Below are 18746 nucleotides of genomic sequence, written 5' to 3'. Positions count from 1 at the left end.
GAACTGTGGCGGCATGGAACACCAAGTGGGGGAGGGGCCGGGTGGGGGGACGGAAGGAACAGTCCCTAGCACGGTACCTGCCTCCCCTGCCCATTTATACGCGGTCTTTAATAAGGGGAAAGGAACACATGTCCCCAAAATTGTTAGCAGCCCATTTAACTTACAGGCCTCTGAAATCTGTCCCCTAGTCGATCTCTGAGCTAGTACTTGAACACTCGCAATTTCCATATTCGAAGCAATTCGCTTTTCCACGACTTGATTCCTCCTATATATCCAATCTCAATCCTTTCGTTTATCCATTTTTATTACTACTCGTCAACACTTGACCTTCAGACACGATGGTACGTCGCTAACTCGAGGAACCCTGACTCGACACTGTCGATCTCATGATGGAGATGGAGCTAACATGATACCTTTCTTCCAGGCGCAAACTCCCCAGCAGCGACGACGCAACGAGGCCTTTGCCAAGGTCAATGAGAACAAGATGGGCAAGGCCGAGGTACAAGTCAAGAAGCGCGTTGAGAAGGTTCAGAAGTCTCCCATCTCTATGTTCTGGATCAGTAAGTCCTCGAGCTAGCCAAGCTCTTGTCGCAAAGCGGTTCAAGATACTAACATCGTCCTCTCTAGCCATCCTCGGCTTCGTCATCTTCGGCGGTCTCGTCTTTGAGGGCCTCTCCCGCTTCTTCGGTTAAGCTTTCGATTCGATATCTGTATTACAACCATACACACAAAAACAAACAACACAAATACCCCCACCAAGTCTCGCTCAAGCGGTGGCATCGCAATGTTTTGGAGTATAAGAGGTGTTAACGGCCTTTGCGCTGTGCGATAGCTATAGACGAGCGTGGGTCACCAGTCCACCGTCCAAAAGAGCTCAAGAGGGGGCAAGACCTGTATTGTATTTCACCATTGGAGGAGCTGTCTTGATATCACAGGGAACCCGGGGAGAACTAGGCGCAATTTGAATTTAACATAAATCAATTTCTTTTCGAAGATTAAAACAAGTGGTTGATCTCTTTGCTTTTTTGTCTACCCGACGCCATGCCATGAACCGTGAGATGAAAACAATAGCCCTTTGTACAAGGAACTTGACCTGCTGATGCTAGCCGATACCAATTCCGAAATCTTGAACAATTAAGCGCCAAGACCACGACGCTTGCTTCCACCCTCGTTCTTCATCTTCATGCCAGCCTCAAATTGCCTCTGGATATCGGCTTCGGCCTTGGTGGAATCAGAAGCGCCCTTGGAGCCATGAGCGGCAGGGGCAGTAGCACCGGCCTTCTTGCCTCCCAACAGTCGTAGGAACTTGGCCTGTCTAGCAGAACCGCCTTCAAGATCGTCGACTTGCCATTTCTCAGCCTGAGCAGCGGGCTCTTCAGAGTCCTTGGCTTTGGACTTGGGCTCGGACTCGGCCGCTCGCTTGCGCTTCTTCTCGGCCTTCTTGTCCTTTTTCTCCTTCTTGTCTTTCTTCGCCTTCTTCTCTGAAACCTTGGGCTCCTCGTCCTCGGATTCGGATTCGGATTCGACGGCCTCTTCCTTCACCTCCTCGGGCTCGACGACCCTTACTTTCTTCTCTTTCTTTCCCTTCTTGTCCTTTTTCTCCTTCTTGGGCTTTTCAGGTTCCTCCTCTGCTGCCGCAGGAACATCGGCGGCGGAGATGCGGCTTCGCTCGGAGCCAGCGTTACTCAATCGACGGTGCTTCATGACGATCTCATCGGCGGGAACGTCGGCGGGGACTTCGGTAGGCTGCTGCTCGACAGGGGCACCACCCTTGTTCTCAAAGGCGTCGGAAGTCTCTGAAGCGTCGGATTCAGAAGAACTGTCAGAGTCGGATGTAGATTCGGAGTCGGAAGAGCTGTCGTTCTCGTTGATATCGGCATCTTCCATGTTCTCGTCACCACTCTCCTCAGACTTGGACTCGGCCGCATTCTTCTGTATGGCACAATTAGTATGCAGGACATGCATCTCCAAGGGACTATCTTACCTCGGCATCGAGAAGAGCTTGGTACTGAGCAGCGGCTTTCTTAGCCTCGATGAGCAGCGCAGCAGCTCTCTTTTCTAGCTTTTCGGCGCGGTGCTTGAGCTTTTGCTTCTTCTTTGCCTCATTGACGACTCGCTTTGGTCCATACTTATCCTTCTTAACACCAGAGGCCTTCTTAGCCTCAGCAGTGGCCTTGGCCTTAGCCTCTTTCTGAGCTCGTTTCTCCGCTTTGGCGACTTTCTTGGCTTTGCGATCCTCTTGAATGGCCTCCTTGCCCTGTAGGACCTTGTTGCCTGGCACTTGTATTAGATAAAATTTCGGCATATGGCCAGGGTAGTTGCGGAAAAGGTGAAAAGAAATGTCAAGTTGGGATTGAACTTACCCTTGGCCTTGGCCTTTGTCTCGGGATTGCGCGACCCCATAGTGCTGATTTGAGAGTGTCGAGAAAAAGACTAGATAAAGGGCTCGATGGGTGGAAATGAGTCTCAAGCTCTAGTCAGTAAGCTTGTTCGTGTGATATGGAGATAGAGGTTTCAATGCCTTGTGGTTAGAGATGGCAGTGAAGAATGGCGCAAAGAAGAATTGACGATAGCTTCACGGAATTCACGACTAGAGGCAGAATTGCCACTTTTTCTGCCGGGCGGTAGATGAAGAAGGTGACAGGGATTCAATCGTCAAGTGCGAGCCACATCGATATATGTGGAGTCTGTGATTGCCCGATTAGGTAGTCGCTACTTGAGTCTGTAAGACAGGTTCCTGCCAGTACCTGCCTGTGACCTGTGACAGACTAAAATCGTCAAGTAAGGCCCTCTCTAATTCTGAGAGAAAAGCAATCTACTTGTATCAAGTACGATTGATATGCTTTACTCGAAGTCGTCATACAGCTAATGTCGGTGTCCAGGAAACACCTCTACTATGCTTCAGATATGGGATACTATGCTATGACGACCAGAGAATCTTAAACTTGAGCCTGGATACAATCGTAATTCTTGAAGTACCTGTATTCTTAATACAGTCGCTACCACTTTACGTTTCTCTCGTGCAAGATCTGTCTAGAGTGACCTTCTGTTCTCATCTAAAACCGCAGTTCTCGTCCCAAGGCACACACAATCACGACGGTGTAGAGCCTGAGCCGATGCTCTGAACTACATAGCCTCATGCCTTGACTTGTCACATCATTGAGAGATTTAAATAAAAAGACCTTCGTCATTTCAAAGGATTAAATGCCTGTTCAATTGTGTGGAGTTTATCCCTCCTTCGCCTCCATCTTTAACGCCAAGAACAGAGTGAGGTATACAGTAAGTTACAGCATAATCTATGAATAGAAAGAGACAAGAGGGATTTTCGTCTCCTATCTTTCAGCATTATAATTAGGTAGTTCTTCACCCCTTTTGACCATCCCTGGCCTTCGTCTCAAAGTCTCAGCCGCATCCAAGAATAGAAATCCAGCAAAGACACCAGATTTGCGTGAGCGAGTGGGGTATCACCAGAGAAACTCCAGAGAAGAGTGTGTGTAATAGTTCGTATAAGTGACATTAATCGTGATACAATCGTTTGGATCTTCGCATCTTCTATGTTCCCTTGTATTTGTGGTCAGTCGGCGTCTTTGGAACTGTAGGAGGGTTGAACTTACAATCGATTGTCCCAGTCTATTGTTCTGGGCTTGGGTTGTACAGATATGAATCGTCGTAGTAGAATTCATTTCCTCCACTGGTCTCGCCATAGGCTTGCTGCGACCATTGTGTGTTGTAGGACGGTGAGGCTCCGTATCCTGTCGCAAAGCTATCGTCCGCGCTGTGTGTTCCTCTCCTGCTACTGCTGTGTCGACTTCCAGCTTCTTGGCTTCTCCCAACCAAGGGGCCAATATTCATGCTACCCCAGGGAAGGCCTGAGGGTTCTGAATAGGAGCTGAAGTCGCTGGCAGAGGGAATTCGATAGCTGTTGCCTGCATATTCTTTATTCCTGGAATCACGCTCAGTCTTCTCTTTGTTCTCTCGTGCCTTTTCTCCTATACTGCGTATTAGTTACTGGAAACATTTGTTTGGCTGGGGGGTCTTACGGAACTTGCGTTGAGCGATCCGATTCTGGACCCTTCGTCTCTCTTCAGGATCTGTGATATCTGCCCAGTCAAGGTCATCTATTGGAGTAGATTTTGACTTTTTGGAAGAATGTGATGAGGAGCTACTCTTGTGGGAGCTGTGAGAACCATGTGAACTATGTCTTGAACTTCCACCCATCTTGCTCTTTTCAGAGGTTTGTGGGTGCTTCGACGAATGCTCTTTTTCTTTATTCTTAGAAGTTGAAGAAGATGACCCCTTGCGATGCGGTGGTGCAAGTTTTGATGACGAGCGAGAATGCTTGTCTTTTGACTTCTCCTTTGGTTGTGCCTCTTGACTTGTGATCTCAGGGGAAGGACTCTGTATCTGAATTTCTGGTGTTTGTAGATTCGATGACGACTGTTGCGACAAGGACATCTACTCGCAAAAACTCATATATAGGGATGTTGAAGAACAAGATGTCGAGATTGTTGATACAAATAGTATGAGACCATCTATATCTAGGGTTCTTGTTTTAAGTTGAAGTTGTTGTTTAACGGAGACTGGAGGGCTCAAGAGGACCAAGTTGTATATAGTCTAATTAAGTGAAAGGTATTGCACCTTGAACTTTAGACTTTGAGGATTGAAGAATGAAATGATAATAAGGCTGATAGATAATATCTGATCTTGAAGTCGATTTAACTCTGATAGTATAGAATAGTATATAGACAGAACTCGAGATGAAGGGACGAGGCCACATACATGTATCTATAAGGCAACAACTTTTAAGTACAAGCTAAGCTAAAGCGAAACAACCTTGACCATCATAGGCTGTACCTGACGGACCCAATAGCTAGGACCCATGCGACAGCGGGACGATTGAATCGGCCAGGACCGGGGTGAGTTTGACTGTTTCCTGGAAAATGGGTGTGAGGTAATGGATGGTTCAACAGCCGGGTAGGGCAGAATTGACGTATGGAGATTACGAGGAGGGCACGAGGCAAATGCGTATGTAGGTAATTTGGCTATTGGTGAGACCTCTTTTTTGTTTTGACTAACAAGGAGGATTCTACAGGGGGAGAGACTTGTGGTTAGAGTATAATTCCCGAGAGCCTAAGCCTGGGATGCAAGTGCAAGGGCGTGTAAGCATAAAGGGTGTGAAAGAAGAGCACTATCAGATCCGAAATTCCCCTTCGTGACTGAGGCCGCGAGGTCTCGTGGTGCATAGAATATGCATACGTATCCTATTACTATTGCAGTCTACGATTCGAGTAACTGATTCACTGCTGTACGTCAGGAACATGCAGTTGTCTGGACCCATGACGGTGAAGGAGTCATACTCGAGGAACCTAGTAATCACTCACCTACTGTACAGTCCCTGACTTACAAACGTCCCCTGGCGTTCCCCATAGTCTGGGCCGGGCCAAGTTTAACCAGGACGGATTGGGAACCACAGTACGTATGTGCCCACGTACAATATCTACGTCAAAAAGGAACAGAATAGAAAGGGAATACGTATGTATATTCTGCACGCGAATCCTCTGTAAGGCCCCATGTCTTGTGCATTCGAAACTTGTCATGGGTTATCATGTCATGCAGACTCGTTCACTTACACTGTCAGTGAATGAACGGTAGGGTAGAGAAGCGTTGCCAAGCCACTCGCCCTGAAATGGTGAGCAAACGGCTATCATGGGCCGAGAGCGAGCAATACGACGGAGCCGGAGACGGGGGAAACAGAGGCTTAGCTCCATGCCACGAGGGAATTAGACGGTAGGAATGCGCTAGAGAAGGAGCCCTGTCAGGCCAATGCTTGTCCTGAATCAATTAACAGGATGCTGATATTGTGGCTTATACGGCACAACTGATATGATCTGTTGTACTTGGACCTCTTCAGCTCTACTAGGTAGGTATTTTGTGAATTTGTAGAAGCGAAACTCAATTCAATTGATGGACAATTAAGGAACTCGTCTCTTTGAATCCTTGTAATTATGTCACTGTCGATCCGGTACCCCCGGATCTTGGGTGCCGGGGTATTCGTGACAGGGATTTATAAGAGTCATCGCAACTAATAGGAACTGAACTACAGTGAAGAGTTGTTGCAGTACCGAGAGAACCAATTCCGATAACTGCCATTGGATATGGACACTGTATCTGTTTGTTCGGTTCTACACTGCACACCGTTTGTTTTCCTCCCAGCCGTTGAAATTAACGGTGACTATCTAAAAGGGCTGCCTTGCGTAGGTAATATCGTTGCCTTAAGGCTTCCACATCAGGGCCTGTCTCAGACGTTACGTATATCCATGTATAGGTAGATATAAGGACACGTCGATATTAGATTATCCAGGCAGATGAATAGATGATGTAAAGATTGAGCCTATCTTTAACTTAACTCCGAGCCGAACACCAACTGTACAGTCTTCAGCCCTACAAGAGTAACAACCATTACGAGTTCGCATTCGCACAGCATCCCTCAATGACATAACTCAACTGGGTGGAAGGAACCAGTATAAGTTTACTGTATCACATAAAAGAAATAAAGTTATGCAGCCGCAAGCATAAAATGAAGAGTCATACTGAAGATGTGGACTTGGAGAAAACCCTCACGCTAGGTACTTAGATGTCTCCTAAAGGGCGTGCGTGACCCAGCGCAATTTGGTGATCTGCCGTCGCTAGAAAAGTTCCAGGAAACCTCAATTTAATTAGGAACGATTACCAATCGGGAAGTATCTCTACGACTTTTTATCGGTAGTTCAGTTCGTCTTGGCATCTTCACAGGTTGTATCGGTGATATCGGATGATCGACGCCCATACACTGTACTTGCGATAACCTCGAGACCATATTTAGGCAGCCTTTGCAATGTAGCATCGTGTTAAGCTTCACCTAGATTTGAAACCGGGGAGGCGGCCTCGCCGTTTCTTCTCTCGTTCGTCATAGTTACTTCTTTAGTTGTTATACGGTAAGCTGCCAAACAAAGGTCCCTTGATAGCTGAAACCTTAACATGATACGTTGGGGGCCATTCTCAGTCACGCGTCTACTGATCGGTTGAGATGGAAAGGCAAAGGCTCCCCTTTGATTCAAGATGATTGATCGTTTGTAATTTTAGGTCACAGAACTCAAGCAATTGTAGACAGGGCTTTTGACAACTGCATAAATTAAACAAGTCTACTCAAGATAAGAGATATACAGATCTTCGTATTCACAGACGAATATACCAATACACCAGAACGGAAACGATATGATAAGGTAAATCCTAAATAAAATTGATATAATGTTCAACAAACTCCACAGTCATGAAATTGACTAGTATTCCAGAGCTGAGATGTGATTCTATTTCTGACTCATTTGTATTGTGAAAGTGGCTGCATATTCCACCCCTTGACCTCAACATAGCCTACCCAAACTACAACAACTATACCAAACAATGAGGAGTAAACTCATTGAAAGAGGGAACCATTGGTTATTTTGACAGCAAGAAAAGGTTGTCTTATGTACAATTATAGTTATCTCACCTGAGTGAACATCGCCAAAGCACACCTGCATATAAGGCATCCGGTACAGGGTACGGGTAACGTACCCCTTCACAATCACAGCAACAACCACAAATCCAGGGTCTTTTTCGATCCTAGTATTTAGGAATTCCTCTCTTGGCTGAGTAACTTTCCGCCAAGCTGGGCTTGCTAGAGGTTGTGGCACAAGAGTCACTTCTGCACAAAGAAGTCACAAGTTACACACAACTACACAACCATAATGTAGTAAACGTTCAATGCCATCTAAAGACGGAAGAATGCTACCCAACTCCGCACTGCATACTTATTCAGTCAGTTGTGACTACCCACTAGGTAGGCAGTATATGATTCTATGGCCAAGGGTGGTGCATTGTCCTGCCACCACTTACAAGTTACCACGAAGTCTAGTCAAGTCTTGATAGCAGACAAAACTAGGCTTCCTGTAGCACGACGACGTTGGATCACTTGACTGTGTAAAGACCACGTACTAGAGCTATTGCGTATGCTTCATCATAGCCTGCTATCGGCCGAGGGTTGACCTAGGCAGTTTTGACGGGATGACGGCCCGCTCGAGGAACGCTTATGCAGGACAGCCTTGGTCCTCCAGGACTCAATAATGCGACCTGGGGTAAGACAGTTGAAATTCCTGTATTGCTATAGTCGGCCATTGTTGCTGGGAAACACAGCAAAGGAAACATCAAAGAGTGGCTTAATGACTTCACCGGTGATTTACCATAGTGACACCTCAGATACTATCGAAATACTATCTTCTGAAAACTTACCCATCCAATTTTACAGTAACGGTCCATAGAAATATAATATCGTGTATCATTGCGCTTGGGTCAAGTCTTTTCACCACATCGAATAACCCAAGACCAACACTTGAGTGAAACATGCTTTTGCTCAGCTGTTCATAAGCCCCAGTCATATCTGCTAAAACTACAGTGGTAAATATACATGTCATGTCTTTTTTTTGGCCCTTGTCCAACTATTACATGTTGGCCAACATCTCGGCCTCGCGCTCAGCTCTTCGCTCAGCAGATCTCTTCTTGAACCTGGTCTCAGCCCTTCTTCGCTCACCACCATCAATCTTGCGACCCTGGCGGTCCTCCCACATTCCTTCTGTGACCTTGACAATAACTCCTGAAGCTCCGGACAGAGGTAGGGCATAAGGTCCAGCGATCGTATGGGCACCCACGACTTTGTATCCATTTGGTCGCACTAGTTCTGAGCTGACATGCGTTGGGGCCTTCTTGGCCTTCTTGGAAGACTTATCGGCAGCTTCTTCCTCAACCGCGGGGGCGATGTCGTGGGGCACATTGACGACCCATTTCGTATCACTCAAGGCCGAAGGTGGTGGTGTCGCAACCTTCAGAACAGCCTCTCCGTTCTTCACATACTGAAAATCTCCACCAGGTCCCAGGGAGCCCTTTCTGTATCGCTGCATCCAGTGCAAAAGGTATCGGCGGTTTCGTGGCGGTTCGATGCCCAGCTCCTTGAGTTGCGGCGAGGTGAGGGAGAAGAGAGCGTTCCATGAGGGGAACTTGTTGGCGTATTTGTTGAGGCCGCGGCCGATCAGGGTGAGAAAAGTCGGCACATCGGGGACGAAGGGTACGGGCTTGGGAATAGGATGCGCAGGTCGTGTCTTGTGAAGTTGTCGGATTTGTCCTGTCCTTGAAAAGGCGCTGCCGCTCTGCAGAAGCAGGCCAAATGTTGACCTAAGTCGTTCGCCCTTCATTTTGCTAGAAACACGATATTAGAAATTTGTAGAGAGAATGTCGGCAATTTCGATTGAACTCACATTGTTCAATGGGTCGAATGGCAACCAATTCAGCCGCTCCTCGGAGTCAACGTCAAAGTCTCACAAGCCGACGAACGTTGATCTCGAAATTTGACGATGGGTCCCGTTATGTCAGCAAGGCTAGACTGTTGTGGCTGTCAGTGCCACATCGGGTTGTGGCGTTCTTGATTAAAGGCATCCTATTGGTGGTGCGACGCTAGGCTGCTGCCAGGTTACTTACACCATAAGTCCTACCTCTTTCTTAGCACATCTACCTTCCTCTTTTCTTCCTCCTACAACACATGAGACATAACCTGCCATCTCTACCATCTTCAGATTCTACGACAACATCATCTCCATCCAGAACCCATCGGTTTTAAATAAAAAGAATAGCATATCATGCCGCCAAGACACAAGCGACCTCCCAACTACTTAGCAGTTGGAAGCAGTGGTAGGTTAAGATCTTTATTTGTCGATACTGTAAGAGACGAATATTTAATCACCATTTTAAATGAGTGATTAAGATTTTGATGAATTCTCATTTCTTACATCCAAATTTACTTGTGGAAGAAGAAGGCTTTCCTACCAAGTAACTTGATGGAAGGATCGAGCATTCTCACCCTTCTTACCACCATATGTTCCATGATAGTGTTATTTCAAACTCTGGATTTAACCGCTCACTATAATCAATAGATTTAATCCCGGCTAAGTTCGTGGAAAGCCTCATAAATCTTGCGACTTCTGCAAATGAATCTTCAGAGCAAGCTCCTGAGCCTCCTGCCAAGCGTCGCAGGCTGAACATTTCTCTGTTGGTCGGAAAAGCTGTTTTCAGTTTAACTCGCCAGTGCACGGAGTCTTCACAAACAACAGTTTTTTGCAAGGATATCCAGCGTTATATGGATGTTCGGGTGCGGCCTCTTGCGCTCAACGTTTCATCAACTGAAGATTGCCCTGTTGATCCTATCAACGCCACCATCAATCTCCGGAGACTGGAAGAAGACAACCAATTGAGGATTCTAACCGACTCCTACCGAATCCATAAGCGAGCACATCAACCTAATGCAATCTGGCAAACAATAGACATGAAGCTTGAGTGGCGGGGAAAGCAGGTTAAATTGACGTTTTCGTACAACTTTCACTGGACCGAATCTCCATCGCCCTACTCAGACTTAAGATCAGTAGAAGAGCGCAAGCAGAGTCAGAGGTTCATCAACTTTATACTACGTGGTTCTGCCTTGACGGATCCAGACAGATCGCGCTGGTCTCCTATGGTCTTTTACGACGCTGCTTTCGTCCCCCCGAAAGATGACACAGTAGCAGAAACCATCCAGATCGATGCCCTGGACTCGAAGTTGTTTCCGTATCAAAAGAGATCATTGCAGTGGTTGCTGCAGCGCGAAGGCGTACAGTGGTCCGAAGCAAACAGGGGCGTCGTACCATATGCCCCCAGCGATCTGGAGAGGGTATACGATTTCCAAAAGCTCAGAGACCTGAATGGGAACGAATACTACTTGAGTGAAGCATTCCATACTGTGACTACGGATCTGACACCATTTCGACAAGCGGAAAACTCAATCAGAGGCGGCATTCTAGCAGAAGAGATGGGCTTAGGTAAAACCCTGGAAATTCTTGGCCTAGTCGTGCTTCACGAAAGATCGCGGCCTCTGATCCAGAGCACTTATGAGGCCGAATCCAAACTCACGCCGACCGGCGCTACATTGATTGTGACCCCTGAATCGTTGAAGGATCAGTGGGCATCTGAGATTGCTCGCCATGCCCCTGGCTTGAGTGTCAAGGTTTATGAAGGCCGAAAGAAGATTGTCGACGAGAATGAGGAACGTATCATCAATGAGCTCGCTGGCCATGATATAATCATTACAACTTACTCGGTATTGTCCTCCGAGATCCACTATACAACTGCGCCTCCGGAGCGTTCGAGGCGACACGCACGAGTGTACCACCGACCAACATCTCCTCTGACTCAAATTGCGTGGTGGCGAGTATGTCTGGACGAAGCACAGATGATTGAGAACGGTTACAGCCAAGCGGCTAAAGTCGCTCGTGTCATTCCTCGTGTCAACGCTTGGGGTATCACCGGTACCCCCGTAAAGGATCACATCGACGATCTCCAGGGCCTGCTACTTTTCTTACAATATGAGCCACATTGCTCTTCCACCAATATCTGGCGAGACCTCCCCAAGTCTTCCTTCCAGAGTTTATTCAGAAGCATCGCTCTCCGGCACACAAAATCGATGGTCAGAGATGAGTTAGTTATACCCGCACAGAAGCGTTACGTTATCAGCATGCCTTTCACAGCTGTCGAAGAACAACACTACCAGTCTCTCTACCGACAGATGGCAGAAGCCTGCGGATTAAGCGTTGACGGAGCACCACTTGTAGACGATTGGGACCCTGATGATTATAAAGAAGAAATGAAAACTTGGTTGGTGCGACTAAGACAAACGGCACTTCACCCTGAGATTGGGAGCTCTAATCGCCGAGCACTTGGTTCCAGCAAGAACCGTCCTATGAGGACTGTCGATGAAGTTCTGGATGCAATGATTGAACAGAGCCAAACCGCAATCCGAACGGACGAGAGAGCTTACTTGTCAAGTCGGCTTACACGAGGCCAACTGTACGAAAACAGCCCGCGAGTGAAGGAGGCCTTGGAAATTTGGACATCAGTTCGAGAGCAGACCCGAAAACTCGTTTCCGATGCCCGAGCTGAAATCGAGAATCTACTCAAAGCCCAACCAGGTGGAAAGACCAAGAGCGCCAATACTGATGAGCTTGATACTGATTCTGACGATGAAAGTGAAATCGAGGGCAAAGGTCAGTTGACTGAAAGTCGACGACAACTTCGATCAGCTTTGGAAATGGACCATAAAGCCGTCTTTTTCTGTGCGAATGCGCACTTCCAAATCCGAGAGAACCCAGAAATGACCGAGCCGGATTCCGAAGACTTTCATCGGATAAAGAAGCTCGAGGAAGATGGATATGAAGAAGCGAAAGTCATCCGAAGGGAGATTCTACGCGATCCTCACCGCAAAGCAACCCGGCCTATGGCGAAGCTAGCACAAAAAGCATCTGATCAATCTTTTGTCGAAATTCCGGAACTCATACTTGGCAAAGAACGAGGCATTGAAAGCGGTCGCATCCTGGACGATTTGGAAGCATTGTATGGTGAACTCAATGATCAAGCCAACTTGATGGACGAGTGGAGGGAACATATTGTTGGGCTCCTTTTAAAACCTCTGGTTGATCAAGAAGGCGACGATGAGACAACTGGAGAAGAATATGGCGAATCAGCCAAGATTCAGGATGAACTTATGGTCTACGTTCAAGCTCTCAGGGCTGCTGTCACCGATCGCCAGGACGCCCTCACCGGACAAACCAACGAGCTTGTCTCACATGAGACCAAGACTTCGTTGAGGTTAGCAGCAAATGGCGAGGGGCCTGCTCCACAGAAGCTGATCGAGCTTATGACATTACGAGACCGGACAAAACCAAGAACAACATCAATGAGAAAGGTTATAAGCGAATTCAGAACTTTGACCTCAAAACTTTCCAAAGATACAAAACGAGACAGCATGGAACGCAGGATCGTAGATCAACAGCTCAAAGCGACGCAGGCAAATCTCAACGCACAGAGCAAGCTAGCTCTCGAAGCCGAGATCGACAACTTCACGACTATTATGAACCTACGCTTGGAGTATTACCGCCAACTGCAAGTAGTTTCCGACAGCGTTCTCCCTTACGAGGGCTCTACAACTCTCAAAGTTGAAAAGCAGATGCAGACAAGCGAGGATACACTTCGTCAGAAGCTTTCTGCAGCGGAAGCCAAGCACAGATATCTCCTGCATCTCAAGGAACAAGGCAACAAATCCAGCGAACCACGGATGTGTGTTATCTGTCAGACTACGTTCACGGTTGGTGTCCTGACCGTATGTGGCCATCAGTTCTGCAAAGAATGCATGATGCTATGGTTCAAAGCGCACCGTAACTGTCCTGTATGCAAGAAGGATCTGAAGACTTCCAACCTACACGATATCACCTTCAACCCACAGCAGCTCCAAGTCCGCAGTGACAATCCGGATCAGGCACATGATGACACCGAAAAGAGCCCGCAACAAAACTTGACTGGAGTGCCGAAGAAAACGGGAATTTATTCTGAGTTCAACTCAGACAAGCTGGCTGAGATTCAGAACATTGAGTTGGATGGGCCGTCGTTCACTACCAAAGTTGATACCCTTGTTAAACATCTAATGTGGCTAAGAGAATCAGATCCTGGAGCGAAATCGATTGTCTTTTCTCAGTACAAGGGATTTCTAGAGATTCTGAAGAATGCTTTCTCACGATTTGGTATTGGGCATACGTCCATTGACGACTCGGGAGGCATCAAACGTTTCAAAAATGATGCCTCAGTCGAGTGCTTCCTCCTCCATGCCAGAGCGCACTCCAGTGGCCTCAACCTGGTCAACGCAAGTCACGTCTTCCTTTGCGAGCCTCTCCTCAACACGGCGCTTGAGCTTCAGGCCATTGCACGCGTGAACCGAATTGGTCAAATGCACGAGACAACAGTGTGGCTTTACCTGGTATCCGGCACAGTTGAGGAGTCAATTTACAACCTCTCAGTACAGAGGCGAATGGAACACATGGGCCGTGGCAATAAGGGTAAATCGAAGGAGTCGACCCCAGAACTGCTCGATGCCAATATCGAAGCGGCCAACACACTTGAGCTTGAGCAAGCGTCTCTTTCCCGCTTGATGAGCAAGGACAAATCGGCAGGCGAGAATGTAGGAGAGAACGACTTATGGGAATGCCTCTTCGGACATGTTGCCCATGGAGACAAAGAATCCGAGAAAGATACCCGACTTCAGGAGAATGCAGTTATGAGTTATCTGGCGGCGGAGGCAGCTGATGGGAGGAATGGCTCTGCGAGTTAGACACGAATGTGATAAGGGGTACCTGCTTGAGTTTAGGACTATGTTATGATATGGACTTGATGTACGTTAAGAACTGAGGGAGAACTTTAAGGAAAGAGCCAGAATACAATGAGCGCAGGAATACTCTCAGTTTAGCATATGGCATAGCATCTTATGATACTGGCTGCACCAAGCTTTCGGAATTTCCCTTGTGCAACTACACAATAGGTATCAAGCGCCATGCAAACCTCATCGGTGAAAACTAAGTGAATCATAAACACGCAAAAACATCATTATCATTTATTCGATGTTCCTTGTAGTACATATAGTATACAGCAGAGGCTTGTGGCCTGTTATCTGGTTCTGTGACCCATTGGATCGTCTCTTATGATACCATGATTCCAGTCTACCGACATTTGCCATTCTGTCCCTTGAAACTCAATACATGGTTTCATTACACAGCACACGCGCATTAGAGCGCAATGCGTCGAAAGAAGATGCTTCACATCTTTACTCGACTCGCTTGACCTTGGCGCTGGCGCTAGACTTGACGCGTCGGGCAACAGGGCGGTTGATGTGGTGGTCGGGAATCCAGCTCTCATCGTAGTCCTTGTCAGAGACGACAGCAACGGGGACGGCCTCGGAGCCGGAGAGAGGCTCAGAAACCTCGACGATCTTCTTGGTCTTCTTAGTGGTGCGGGGGCGCTTGGCTTGAGGGAAAAGGGCCTCGATCCAGGTCTTGTAGACAAAGTAGAGAGTACCGGCGAAAGCAGCAGAGAGGAAGAGGTAGAGGAAGATGCTGGATGCGGGGTTAGCTTGCTGTTGCGACGTAATTAGGTGAAAACATACATCTGGGGGTCGAGGAAGCTGGTGGGAGCCTCAACGATGGAGGCAGAGCCGTTGTGGACCAAGACCTCGTGGAGGTGGCCGGTAGAGTCAGAGACGAGAGCCTGGAGCTGAATGCGAACCTCTTGAGGCTGCATGTCCTGGGCAAAAGAGAAGGGAAGCTCCTTCTTCTCGCCGGCAGGGACCTCAATGTTGTACTGGACGGCAGTCAAGTTGCGGACGATGCTGACGTAGCGGGGGCTGTCCTCAGGGAGCTCCTTAAGGGTGTTGAGGGAACCGGAGACGAAAGCGACCTGGATAGGGTTGGCGTCCTGGTTGGTGACCTCAATGACAGCCTTGGTAGGGCGACCGTTGACAAGCTTCACGCCGAGAATGTCGGTTTCGGGGAAAGTAGTCTTGATCTCGGCCTTGAGGGGAGCCTTGGGAACGGCATTGGCCTCAGGGGCGTCCTGTAGAGAAAGGAATGTTAGCTTTCCGGTGCGATTGGAGCTGAGCTGATCGCGCGACACGTACCTGGGCGACGGCGCCGAAGATTTGAGATGCCGCGAGGGCAAGAAGAGAAGCCTTGAAGAACATTTTCGATATAACCTGGAGCAGACGGGGAGGAGATGAGATGAGGGGAGAAAGAAGAAAGAGAGAAGAGGAAGGAGGGAAAAGAGAAGCTGGTGGAGATGATGGAATATGGGGGGAAACATGTTCCAACTGTGGGTGTGACAATCTGGCCTCAGCCAACATACGGATATGGCAATGGATCTGGAGGCGACACATGCATGGAACAGGGGTGCTAGTTAAAGGTACAGGCGACTTAACTGTGGAGAAATGATGAGGTCGAGATTCGAATTCCTTCTTTGGCAGGCGATTGAGCTAAGCTCAGTGAGGGTTTCAGCGGGGAAGGGCCCCGAAGCTGGAGCTTGATTAGGGGTTTTAATCACTATGATGGAAGAGCTAGGGGGAGCTTGGACCAATTGGATCGAATAGCGCGGTTGGATGACAGCTCTGTACATTGTGAGCTGCAATGCTTGCGTTTGTCGCGTTTATGAAATCAATTGAGTCAACTTTAAACGGGTGTTCAATTGGTTATTCCCTTTGTGCTACAATGAATAGCTTGGATCCTCAAGTTGACCAACGGGAAATATGGGTCATCTCGGAGGCTTCACCGTTCTGTCCTCCGTATCAATCGGCCCCGCTCCGGGTCGTTATCAGATATCGACTGCAACGCTGTATTACTGGTTTGAACGTTGTCGACATAATCTTAATCTTAAAAAAGAGTTACTCAAGTTCTTTTGCAGTACCTGAGCTGAGAAATAGCAAGATCAGGCGCGTCGAAATGTATAGTCTATGGTCTCATAAAATTGTATATGTGCATGCTTTTATATGTACAGATTCCCTTGGTCCGTCTAAACTGAAGAATCTTCAACATTCTTTTCTTCAGTATCTTTCTTCTCCTTCTTCTCCCAAGGCTCTAGAGGTGGTGGCTGGAAAAGTTCGCCGTTAAGGCTTGCCTTTATAGTTCCACAAGCTACCATAACCCATAGAAGAGTCTCAACAACCGAAAATATGGTTCCTAGCACCTTGAAGAACCGTGAAGGAAGCTCCTGCGCCAAAGTCGTAGTAGCAACTGTAAAGACTCCCAGAGGGAAAGTAAACGCCCACCACGAGATGTTGAATTTGAAGTCGCGCCTGACAATGGTGGCGATAGCAAAGAATAGCCACACTATCGCGAATCCCCACATAATGAGGGCTGTGAGAATGCCAGTGAGATAGAAGAATTGACCAGCAATGGGGGCCATTGGTATAAAGTCGTTCCTTTCAAAGACCTTCAGGGCAACTTTGCCAAGGAGTTGAATGGCCGCTGCGCCTTGACCGAGGGGTCCGATAGCGATGAAGGATGTAACAGCAGCCTGACTCGGGATAATATCGTGAATCATGAGGCGGTTGTAGTACATTGCCATGATAAGGAGGGCCGTGGGTACACTTGTTCCCCAGAGAACATAGCTGACTATTACGGTCCATATAGCGTGTTGGTCGTTGGGAAGAACATTAGCGACTATAGCTCCTGAGCCAGAGGCGACGATGTCGGCGATGACGGGGAAGAGCCATGATGGAGTTACTTGGTTGAGTGTGATCTTGGGTTGTCATAATGTCAGTATTTGAGGTCATATAGAGGAAAAAACTGGGGAAGGACGACTTACACCCTCTGTGCGCATGATGCAATGGGGAATGTAGAGGTTGCAAGACATAGCCATGACGATATCTATCCACCAAAGAGCCCAGGCAAGATGCGCTGCTTTGTCGCCCCAGGCTGGGACGCATACAAAGACTATCATGTTGATTATAGTAGCGAGTCCAACAGGAATTGTTCCTGGTTGAAAATTAGTTTAAGATCATATCAATTGGTCATAGTAAATACTTACCTAGAAAGACGGCCTGCGCAGGATGTCGTAAGATGGAAGACCATGTTCCTCTGAAATATGTATATCTCACAATAGATATACAACTAAACAGTGTAAAAATAGCAATATTCAGACAGAATATTATGACAGATATGTAAAATAGCCATCGTCCATGGTAAGGCAAATTATGCAGCAGAATAGACGTGATGCCAGTTCCCATAGTGACCGTGAACCACGAAGGGCCAAAATTGACAACAATTCTGCGCCATCCTCGTCGATTCTTTTCGTATTGGCTGTGTTTGAGTTCTTGCGGATTCGTAGGAGCCGCTTCAGGTTCTATTTCGGTACCTGAATAAGCGATTTCGCTGGAGTCTAGGTCTGGGGGAGTCGAGGGAGTCATGATGAGGAAGAAGAAGATGTGAGTTGAGAGAGCTTTTGCACTTAAAGTCTAGAAACAATGTAGCGCTATTGCGTTTCCATGGCATCACACGCCAGAAATCAAGTTCTTTAAATAAACTCGAATCAAATGGTAAAAGGTTAGAATTTACTAAAGAAGTAGTCTCGTTACGTGACGTCGCGCAATCGGCATTTCGGCTCAAGACTCGACCCACGAAGGGCCGTCATATTTTCCCCTCCCTCTCTCTCCTTTCTTAACTCAACTCATGCCATTGAATCGACGGTGGGCGCATTCTCTTTATAGGATTCCCGCGGAGAAGCTGGAATTCACTTGGCGGTTGTTGAATCGTTTGAGTTGATCAGGGACCATATGATGATCAATTGCCCTCTCAGAGGCCCGAGTTGGTGAAGAGTGGGAACCTTTTGGGTAGAAGGCCTATAAGGTTTGTGCCTGTTAGTCAGAGAAATTCAACGTCGGTTCATGGGTTCGAGTAGGACTTGGCCGATGACTACCTTGTGCTGTGGTATTAATCCTTGGACGATTCGAATGTCATCGTATGAATTGACAAAAAGATAGAATGTTTCATATCGGAGCATTGAATGTTGCATCGGAGAATTAACAAGCCACTTACTTCGACGATATACTGAAGCCATTGGGTTTCGATCATGACAAAATCCGTATTCATAATTCAATATCTCATCTAATTTTTGAACCCATCCTAGGTATACCCCAAGCCCGAGGCGCCATGAGCACGTAGCGTAGCACATTATCAACAACTGTAAGCAAACCTTCGCTTATATCCATCTCTCCTTTTATCATATCCTGGCTCGCCCCAAAAGTTCTACCATACGAAACCGACCCATGAACAACAAAAACAAAA

The 18746-nt window shown here is 47.5% G+C and overlaps 7 protein-coding genes across 7 annotated transcripts; 2 read left to right on the top strand and 5 right to left on the bottom strand.

The window, feature by feature from the left end:
- Nucleotides 1-406: 406 nt before the first annotated feature.
- Nucleotides 407-692, top strand: B0J16DRAFT_383002 (uncharacterized protein; the record flags this gene model as incomplete). The annotated part of the gene is made up of 2 exons (XM_046131289.1): nucleotides 407-560; nucleotides 628-692. The coding sequence occupies 2 exons, from the start codon at nucleotides 407-409 to the stop codon at nucleotides 690-692; spliced, it is 219 nt and encodes a 72-aa protein (XP_045985046.1).
- Nucleotides 693-992: 300 nt separating this feature from the next.
- On the bottom strand, nucleotides 993-2615 carry B0J16DRAFT_338884 (small acidic protein family-domain-containing protein). The gene is made up of 3 exons (XM_046127495.1): nucleotides 2364-2615; nucleotides 1985-2274; nucleotides 993-1932 (listed from the first exon to the last, which is right to left on the bottom strand). The coding sequence occupies exons 1-3, from the start codon at nucleotides 2401-2403 to the stop codon at nucleotides 1135-1137; spliced, it is 1128 nt and encodes a 375-aa protein (XP_045985045.1). The 5' UTR covers nucleotides 2404-2615; the 3' UTR covers nucleotides 993-1134.
- A 527-nt stretch (nucleotides 2616-3142) lies between these two features.
- On the bottom strand, nucleotides 3143-4743 carry B0J16DRAFT_338882 (uncharacterized protein). The gene is made up of 3 exons (XM_046127494.1): nucleotides 4041-4743; nucleotides 3615-3989; nucleotides 3143-3561 (listed from the first exon to the last, which is right to left on the bottom strand). The coding sequence occupies exons 1-2, from the start codon at nucleotides 4453-4455 to the stop codon at nucleotides 3631-3633; spliced, it is 774 nt and encodes a 257-aa protein (XP_045985044.1). The 5' UTR covers nucleotides 4456-4743; the 3' UTR covers nucleotides 3143-3561; nucleotides 3615-3630.
- A 3596-nt stretch (nucleotides 4744-8339) lies between these two features.
- On the bottom strand, nucleotides 8340-9349 carry B0J16DRAFT_338878 (IGR protein motif-domain-containing protein). Its single transcript, XM_046127493.1, has one exon. The coding sequence runs from the start codon at nucleotides 9261-9263 to the stop codon at nucleotides 8517-8519; it is 747 nt and encodes a 248-aa protein (XP_045985043.1). The 5' UTR covers nucleotides 9264-9349; the 3' UTR covers nucleotides 8340-8516.
- A 264-nt stretch (nucleotides 9350-9613) lies between these two features.
- On the top strand, nucleotides 9614-14484 carry B0J16DRAFT_371006 (SNF2 family N-terminal domain-containing protein). The gene is made up of 2 exons (XM_046130382.1): nucleotides 9614-9756; nucleotides 9999-14484. The coding sequence occupies exons 1-2, from the start codon at nucleotides 9705-9707 to the stop codon at nucleotides 14249-14251; spliced, it is 4305 nt and encodes a 1434-aa protein (XP_045985042.1). The 5' UTR covers nucleotides 9614-9704; the 3' UTR covers nucleotides 14252-14484.
- A 256-nt stretch (nucleotides 14485-14740) lies between these two features.
- B0J16DRAFT_318766 (uncharacterized protein) lies at nucleotides 14741-15652 on the bottom strand (the record flags this gene model as incomplete). The annotated part of the gene is made up of 3 exons (XM_046125471.1): nucleotides 14741-15029; nucleotides 15080-15525; nucleotides 15590-15652. The coding sequence occupies 3 exons, from the start codon at nucleotides 15650-15652 to the stop codon at nucleotides 14741-14743; spliced, it is 798 nt and encodes a 265-aa protein (XP_045985041.1).
- An 821-nt stretch (nucleotides 15653-16473) lies between these two features.
- Nucleotides 16474-17869, bottom strand: B0J16DRAFT_382996 (voltage-dependent anion channel; the record flags this gene model as incomplete). Its single annotated transcript, XM_046131288.1, has 3 exons — nucleotides 16474-17202; nucleotides 17269-17438; nucleotides 17491-17869. 3 exons carry the CDS (start codon nucleotides 17867-17869, stop codon nucleotides 16474-16476), a joined length of 1278 nt encoding a protein of 425 aa, XP_045985040.1.
- Between the last annotated feature and the right edge of the window lie 877 nt (nucleotides 17870-18746).

Source organism: Fusarium flagelliforme (assembly GCF_020744385.1).
Source record: "Fusarium flagelliforme strain FIESC 12 MPI-CAGE-AA-0113 chromosome Unknown B0J16scaffold_3, whole genome shotgun sequence".
Lineage (NCBI taxonomy): Eukaryota > Fungi > Ascomycota > Sordariomycetes > Hypocreales > Nectriaceae > Fusarium > Fusarium flagelliforme.
This window is presented reverse-complemented; position numbering and strand designations above follow the sequence as displayed.

What these genes read in the sequence shown, in the direction of transcription:
- B0J16DRAFT_338884 (XM_046127495.1), bottom strand. Translation starts at nt 2,403, where the DNA reads ATGGGGTCGCGCAATCCCGAGACAAAGGCCAAGGCCAAGG. An exon ending in GACAAAGGCCAAGGCCAAGG is followed by an intron (nt 2,275 to 2,363) that starts GTAAGTTCAATC and finishes TACAAGTGCCAG; the next exon opens with GCAACAAGGTCCTACAGGGC. An exon ending in AAGCTCTTCTCGATGCCGAG is followed by an intron (nt 1,933 to 1,984) that starts GTAAGATAGTCC and finishes TGTGCCATACAG; the next exon opens with AAGAATGCGGCCGAGTCCAA.
- B0J16DRAFT_338882 (XM_046127494.1), bottom strand. Translation starts at nt 4,455, where the DNA reads ATGTCCTTGTCGCAACAGTCGTCATCGAATCTACAAACACCAGAAATT. An exon ending in GATCGCTCAACGCAAGTTCC is followed by an intron (nt 3,990 to 4,040) that starts GTAAGACCCCCC and finishes TACGCAGTATAG; the next exon opens with GAGAAAAGGCACGAGAGAAC.
- B0J16DRAFT_338878 (XM_046127493.1), bottom strand. Translation starts at nt 9,263, where the DNA reads ATGAAGGGCGAACGACTTAGGTCAACATTTGGCCTGCTTCTGCAGAGC.
- B0J16DRAFT_371006 (XM_046130382.1), top strand. Translation starts at nt 9,705, where the DNA reads ATGCCGCCAAGACACAAGCGACCTCCCAACTACTTAGCAGTTGGAAGC. An exon ending in CTTAGCAGTTGGAAGCAGTG is followed by an intron (nt 9,757 to 9,998) that starts GTAGGTTAAGAT and finishes TATAATCAATAG; the next exon opens with ATTTAATCCCGGCTAAGTTC.